At 36.3% G+C, this 8,059-nt stretch overlaps 1 protein-coding gene across 1 annotated transcript; it reads left to right on the forward strand.

Moving 5' to 3' along the window:
* The first annotated feature begins 2,037 nt into the window (after positions 1–2,037).
* Positions 2,038–3,851, forward strand: LOC124374910 (G-protein coupled receptor Mth-like). The gene has a single exon (XM_046833048.1). The coding sequence runs from the start codon at positions 2,054–2,056 to the stop codon at positions 3,710–3,712; it is 1,659 nt and encodes a 552-aa protein (XP_046689004.1). The 5' UTR covers positions 2,038–2,053; the 3' UTR covers positions 3,713–3,851.
* Positions 3,852–8,059: the final 4,208 nt, after the last annotated feature.

Genomic DNA, 8,059 nt, shown 5'->3' on the forward strand with positions numbered 1-8,059 from the left:
TGCCTACTTACGTTTTAAAATTTCATAGGACTCCATCATATTACATAATGAGAGCTTTTTACTAAGTGTTATAATGATTTCGATTTATGTTATGTTATAATGATCATATGCAGGGCCTGTAATGGGGTACCCTCTACTACCACTAATATACTGTATAGTGTCCCTTAACTGTCCACCTAGGACCAAAGTATCTACCACGCGGACGAACGACCTCACATCACCCACGATCTGCTGTATTGTCGATCTGATACCAAGACACTCGTCTTTCTGTTGTGCGGACTATTTTCTCCTCGAATTTCTTCCCTCTCTTTTTCCTTATTTTCTCCTTTCACATTTTTAAAGTTTGTCCCTCATTGGTCTCGACACTTATCAGGTTACCACGCAGGTTCTAACGTAATCATGAGTATTCTTTGAAAGAGTCTGTACTACGGTTCCTATAAGATGTTTATAAATTCCTGGATTCCTTTTCAACCTCACAGGAAACTCCCACGGAAAGTCTATGTCGATATTTATTTGTTTACTCAAAATATTATCTAATCGTCTCTTTCTTGTAATTTGATTTCATTAATAATCAATTCGTTCTTCCCGCTTCAAGTCCATATTCTTCATTTCATGCCGTAGTTTATTTAGAAATTTAAAATTTTGACAATGACATCCTTTTACATTTTTAGAGTTGTATGTGAGGAAGTGACTCTCAGATTCCATCAGTGGGAAGCACTCATGCCTACCCGATAAGGTACGGCACTTTGCTTCGCTCTCCCTCACATCGTTTGTCCTTACACGAGACTAGGGTGATGCATACGGGTGTCGTTTTTTTACAATGCTCTCCCTGAAAATTTGAAAGCTCTCTGTGAGGAAACAACTTTTAAAAAGAACCTGAGGAAGTACTTAATCGTAAAGAACATCTTTAATGGAAATGAGTTCCTCTCTGACAGTGGGTTTCAAACTATGTAAATGATTCCTGTCTTCTTCATTTTCATTCTTAAATACTACGACGTGTGATTATATTGATGAAATTTTTATTTTATGTTAGATTTAATCAACATTGACGATTTCGATGTACTGTTTTGTACCTTATGCAATAAAAGACAATTAAAATGAATTGAACCAGAAATGCTCATACACTTGCAAACATTATATGAGAGTCAGGTTAACTGTGATTATGTTACATCATAAGTAAGTATAAGGATATAGATTTTGAAAACTGTGTTCGAAGCCGTGGGTTACAACTACAGTTAATGCATATAGGCTATTACAATTTATATATTACAAAACAGCCACTCAGTAGTAATTTTAGTTAAGTGTCAGTTATAGAATAGTAATGGTTATAAAACATATTTTTATACGTGTTGTTCCAGCATTATTATTTCTATTTTAAGGCTGTATGTAATGGTTCATTTTTAAAATTTTATTGTTTACTGACTAATATTTCTTTCATTTTGAAAAACGAACATGTAATAAGCCATAGAAGCCCAACAGTTTTCTCATTTTAACAAATATTTTGCTTTTTTAGTATGCTAACTTATTTAACGAAATTGTACATCCTTTTCTCAGTGTGTGTTTTATTATTACTGATTACGTTGGAACATGGTTAAGTTTTTATTTATTATTTTACGAAGTTGCCAGTTCAGAATTCCAATAATTTATTATGATTATTTTTGCAAGCATTTTATTTTATTGCATGTAATAAAGTAATTATATGAAATTTGCCTTTTCAATACAATTTTTAAATCTAATTTTTAAATGTTATTAAACTTCGTATGTATAGAAATTTATACATCACAAAACCTGTTATATGGAAACATCATGTTTCCTTATAACTCAACCTCCAAACTAAACATAACATTAAAATAAAATACCAGATAATATGTTTTCAAGTTCTAAAATTGGTTGCTTAGTCATAAAATCACTCAGTCCACTGGTGATATGTCTAAATAATTATTGGCAGTGTAATCACCGTGAGACCAGGATCCAGCCGAGACTACATATTCAACTTGAGGTCAGTGTAGATCAAGGTCGTTTAGTCGGAGAGGCAGGTGGTCATGTGCCAGTCATGGATGCCACGTTTTCCACACCACACTTGAAGTTTTACTTCTGCCGATGGAGTCAAGTGTTACTTATGATCTTTATAGCGGCGCTCTGTGTTTTTCAAATGTATGTATTAGTGATATCGTATAGTGCAGTGTACCATGTTCCCATATCGTCGAAGCCATGTGGACCTGATCATCTCAAATTCAGCGTAGATCTAACCAACGCGAAGAATTCAAAAACTTCAGAAAATAATGGTGAGTTTGGAAACAATTCTTTACAAGAAACCTATGAAGGTAATAATAGTTTTCAGAACACCTTGAACACGACTCTTGAAATTGATAATGTACTCTATCCTGCAGGATATATCTTCCCAAATAACGACACTTTTAGAGGATGCCCTTGTCTTTTAAAAACATGTATAATTAAATGTTGCCCATTCAATCAGAGGTTTGCTTCAAGGACAAATCTCACGTGTATTCCAGAAAAATCAGCATCAACCTTCAAACCCTTCAGAGAATCCATATTTTCCAAACTGGATCGTCACCAGCAATTGTCAGACCTCCATTCCAAGAAGATGAATGAAAGTGACATATTTGTAATCGTTGGAGAACGATGTGACAAAAATAAAGGAAAATATGGCTCGAGATATGATATCAAGAAGTCTTTCATGATGGAAGATGGAACAGTCCTAACTGATCAGCTTATTTATCTTGATCTCAATCAGTACTGCATGGATAGGATTACAGGAACTGAGAAGATGATCACTGTTAGATGTGTTAAGAACGATTTGGATTTTGTGATACGAAGATCAGTGACCGGTGTCCGTTATAGAGCAGTAATTGGAGTGTTGGTGATATCGGTAGTTTCTCTATTGGTAACAATTTTGGTTTATTGGCAAATGCCAGAACTACAAAACTTACACAACAAGTTGCTAATTTCTTATTTGTTCTGTTTGAGTATTTATTACTGTAGCTTCCTTGTAAGAGAGTTTGTCTATAGCAGTCGTTTAATAGTTAGTGTTTTAAATTATCTACTGCAATTTTCTTTTTTGGGGTGGACAATATGGTTGACAATGATGTGCTACAATATTTGGTGGGTTTTCAGCCATCCCTTAAGGCAACTGAGTACAAACTCACGAACCCAGCCCAGACAGTTCACCTGGTTCTACGTGCTTGGCTGGGGCGGTCCTTTTCTAGCTTGTGCTCTGACGGCAGCAGTAGGAGTCGTACCTAACCTCCCAAATGCTGACTCGTGTGATAAGCCTAGGTTTGAAGATGATCCTTGTTTCTTCAATCAGACAAGAACCACATCAATGTTTCTGTATTACCTTCTCATACCTTTGCTTTTCCTGAATTTTGTTATGTTCTTGTTCACCATCTGTAATCTACGATGCCTTCACTTCCAAAATAGCAAATCTTTTTCCTCTTCCCAATCTCAAAAAGCCAAGGAAGGCATATTCTTGTACATAAAGTTGTCACTATCCATGGGGTTCAACTGGCTATTTCCTGTGTTTTTTTTCTCATTCAGTACTCCACTTGGCTTTTTCATGGGGAGAATAATTGAGTCTTCACAAGGTATTGTCCTTTTCATAGTTCTGGTTCTGTGCAATAAACGTATAATGGCACGATTTCGAGAGAACTGGATCAGTAATAATAGCTTCGTGTTGACATTTGTTTCATGATAAATATAAAACCGAATTAACAGTTCAAACATATAATTATTATGTGTCATATTTTTATAAAGCTGATAACTACTTAATGTAGTTTATTATTGTTTGAAATCATAATTCCTCTGGAAAAACTTAAAGGTGGGCAAATATATATATATATATATATATATATATATACACACCCATATATATATATATATATATATATATATATATATATATATATACACACCCATATATATATATATATATATATATATATATATATATATTATATACTGGTTGCACACAGTAACAAATGTCTTCCTTTTATTATTAATGCATTATGCATTGTGTTTTCATATTACCAGATCGAAAGTCAAAAGTCTAGACGTTGTTTGTGTCCGTATATTTAAACTTTCAGTATGGTGACTTCTGAATGAAAATCTAATTATTAAGAGGCAATGTAGGCTATATGCATACGTGGTTTGTTGTGTACCTTTGAAGTTATAAATGGGCTTGACGTTATGTAAAAAAATGTGTGTTTGTATACAACAGTTAGAAAAATATTCTTATGTTAAAAGAAGTATTAATATGTAAAGATCAGAGTCCGATGGGTGTAAAATAATAAAATTTAGCATAAATAATTTATTTGATATTACACGTTTTGTCACGGTTTAAGCTTACAATTTCTTAATTATTGCTGTATCTAAAGCTTATAAACAAAATGATTTTATGATTTTTTCCAAATTTCTAGTAACCATCCGCTATAGTTGTTAAAGTTCTTTTCTAATTTATTTTCAAATTAATTTCTGTTTGTTTTTTATATTCTGTATACAACGTGTACGGCACATTTGTTAAAAACCGATCAATGCATTTGGCCATACTGGTGTACTTAACCATACCCTTGATTATGACCTTCAGAAGGATTCATAATCATGGCTCAAGCATACGTGATAAAGATACTTTTCCGATTAAATTCAGTTATCTATCCCAATAACGTAAAGCTTTTCATACATTATTTTAGCTTTTGAAATAGAAGAGTAAACTGTAAAAACAGCCTTTGCAATTGTTTGAAAAGTTGCGACACTACCCTGTTATAAGTACTACACCGCACTGATGGCAATGAACAAAGATCCCTCGATGTAGTAAGCAACCTATAACGTAAAATGTCAAAGTTTTAAAGAGTCTCATTGCGAATAATAAGCTCGTTTAAATTCCAAAAAAATGTTTTGAGAGTAATAACGGAACCCCAAATCTAGACCTCAACAGTTTTTAGACACATAAAGGAACAAAAGCTATTATTCCTATTGACTGACAAAGAAAAAACTTTGGACCTGTGCTTTGATGTGGTATGATTCCTATTTTTCAATAGGAGTAAAATAAATAGTACAAATTTAAAAACTTTTTGACAGTTTGGTGTAACAAAAAGCCCTAATTGTTTACAAAATTAAAATTTGTGTTAAATTAATAAATAATAGTTCAATTATAGTTTCATGCAAATTCATTACTTAATGTTAACATTTTGTTATGTAAAGAGTTAATTAAGATAAAATCCAGTACAATAGTAAATATTAAGCTGAATGAGTACAATGTTATATAATTTATATTAGGCAATATATCATAATATTTAATTATTAAATTTACAATTATTCATAAAACACTTTTCTGGATGTTATAGTTTGTTATATTTTTGTTTTAGCGATAATAAATTATGCTTAAAAACATTTAAATGGCCTTTTACTATGAAAACCTGCAGAGCCTTTAAAATAATAATTTACACATATTGATTAGCTTTGAATAAACTTCGTTTTACATTTTAAAACATCATCGTTTATCAATATTTTTAGATTATGTGTATGTTTTTTATATTCAATATATTGTAAACTGTACACAGCCAGGTCTATAAATTGTGTTATAAATGTGTAAAGGTGTGTTTGGTAAGTGTTGAACTGTATTTATATTATAGGTTATTCAACAAAATAATTTTGCTCCATTTGTGATATTTCAATGTGAAATATATTTTACTTCAAGTAAATTTCAAAACACAAGTTTTGATTGTCATTGCGTTAATTACTATTTTTATATTAATTTTTGTTTTATTATTTGCTGATATTCATAATGTATCCTTTTAAACAATCAAAACATAAAATTAGCTCATAAGGTGGGGACGGAAATAAAATTATAAAACTCAAGCCACCAGCAGAAATTTCAGCATAGTGGAATTTAATCTGAGAAAATAAAGTAAGTCTTGGCTAAAACCTCCAAGATGAGAGGGCCGAGTCTCGGGTCTTGACCGAACTATCGGTATTGCACGGTGTTAGAGTCGTAGATAAAACCTCCAAGATGAGAGGGCCGAGTCTCGGGTCTTGATCGAACTATCGGTATTGCACGGTGTTAGAGTCGTAGATAAAACCTCCAAGATGAGAGGGCCGAGTCTCGGGTCTTGATCGAACTATCGGTTGCACGATGTTAGAGTCGTAGATAAAACCTCCAAGATGAGAGGGCCGAGTCTCGGGTCTTGATCGAACTATCGGTATTGCATGGTGTTAGAGTCGTAGATAAAACCTCCAAGATGAGAGGGCCGAGTCTCGGGTCTTGACCGAACTATCGGTATTGCACGGTGTTAGAGTCGTAGATAAAACCTCCAAGATGAGAGGGCCGAGTCTCGGGTCTTGATCGAACTATCGGTATTGCACGGTGTTAGAGTCGTAAATAAAACCTCCAAGATGAGAGGGCCGAGTCTCGGGTCTTGATCGAACTATCGGTATTGCACGGTGTTAGAGTCGTAGATAAAACCTCCAAGATGAGAGGGCCGAGTCTCGGGTCTTGATCGAACTATCGGTATTGCACGGTGTTAGAGTCGTAAATAAAACCTCCAAGATGAGAGGACCCAGTCTCGGGTCTTGACCGAACTATCGGTATTGCATGGTGTTAGAGTCGTAGATAAAACCTCCAAGATGAAAGGGCCGAGTCTCTGGTCTTGACCGAACTATCGGTATTGCACGGTGTTAGAGTCGTAGATAAAACCTCCAAGATGAGAGGGCCGAGTCTCCGGTATTGACCGAACTATCGGTATTGCATGGTATTAGAGTCGTAGATAAAACCTTCAAGATGAGAGGACCGAGTCTCGGGTCTTGACCGAACTATCGGTATTGCATGGTGTTAGAGTCGTAGATAAAACCTCCAAGATGAGAGGGCCGAGTCTCGGGTCTTGACCGAACTATCGGTATTGCCCGGTGTTAGAGTCGTAGATAAAACCTCCAAGATGAGAGGACCGAGTCTCGGGTCTTGACCGAACTATCGGTATTGCACGGTGTTAGAGTCGTAGATAAAACCTCCAAGATGAGGGGGCCGAGTCTCGGGTCTTTATCGAACTATCGGTATTTCACGGTGTTAGAGTCGTAGATAAAACCTCCAAGATGAGAGGGCCGAGTCTCGGGTCTTGATCGAACTATCGGTATTGCATGGTGTTAGAGTCGTAGATAAAACCTCCAAGATGAGAGGGCCGAGTCTCGGGTCTTGACCGAACTATCGGTATTGCACGGTGTTAGAGTCGTAGATAAAACCTCCAAGATGAGAGGGCCGAGTCTCGGGTCTTGATCGAACTATCGGTATTGCACGGTGTTAGAGTCGTAAATAAAACCTCCAAGATGAGAGGGCCGAGTCTCGGGTCTTGATCGAACTATCGGTATTGCACGGTGTTAGAGTCGTAGATAAAACCTCCAAGATGAGAGGGCCGAGTCTCGGGTCTTGATCGAACTATCGGTATTGCACGGTGTTAGAGTCGTAAATAAAACCTCCAAGATGAGAGGACCCAGTCTCGGGTCTTGACCGAACTATCGGTATTGCATGGTGTTAGAGTCGTAGATAAAACCTCCAAGATGAAAGGGCCGAGTCTCTGGTCTTGACCGAACTATCGGTATTGCACGGTGTTAGAGTCGTAGATAAAACCTCCAAGATGAGAGGGCCGAGTCTCCGGTATTGACCGAACTATCGGTATTGCATGGTATTAGAGTCGTAGATAAAACCTTCAAGATGAGAGGACCGAGTCTCGGGTCTTGACCGAACTATCGGTATTGCATGGTGTTAGAGTCGTAGATAAAACCTCCAAGATGAGAGGGCCGAGTCTCGGGTCTTGACCGAACTATCGGTATTGCCCGGTGTTAGAGTCGTAGATAAAACCTCCAAGATGAGAGGACCGAGTCTCGGGTCTTGACCGAACTATCGGTATTGCACGGTGTTAGAGTCGTAGATAAAACCTCCAAGATGAGGGGGCCGAGTCTCGGGTCTTTATCGAACTATCGGTATTTCACGGTGTTAGAGTCGTAGATAAAACCTCCAAGATGAGAGGGCCGAGTCTCGGGTCTTGATCGAACT

Source organism: Homalodisca vitripennis, chromosome 1 (genome assembly GCF_021130785.1).
Source record: "Homalodisca vitripennis isolate AUS2020 chromosome 1, UT_GWSS_2.1, whole genome shotgun sequence".
In the NCBI taxonomy this organism is placed as follows: Eukaryota; Metazoa; Arthropoda; class Insecta; order Hemiptera; family Cicadellidae; genus Homalodisca; species Homalodisca vitripennis.

Coding starts and splice junctions, on each gene's coding strand:
- LOC124374910 (XM_046833048.1), top strand. CDS start 2,054: ATGGATGCCACGTTTTCCACACCACACTTGAAGTTTTACTTCTGCCGA.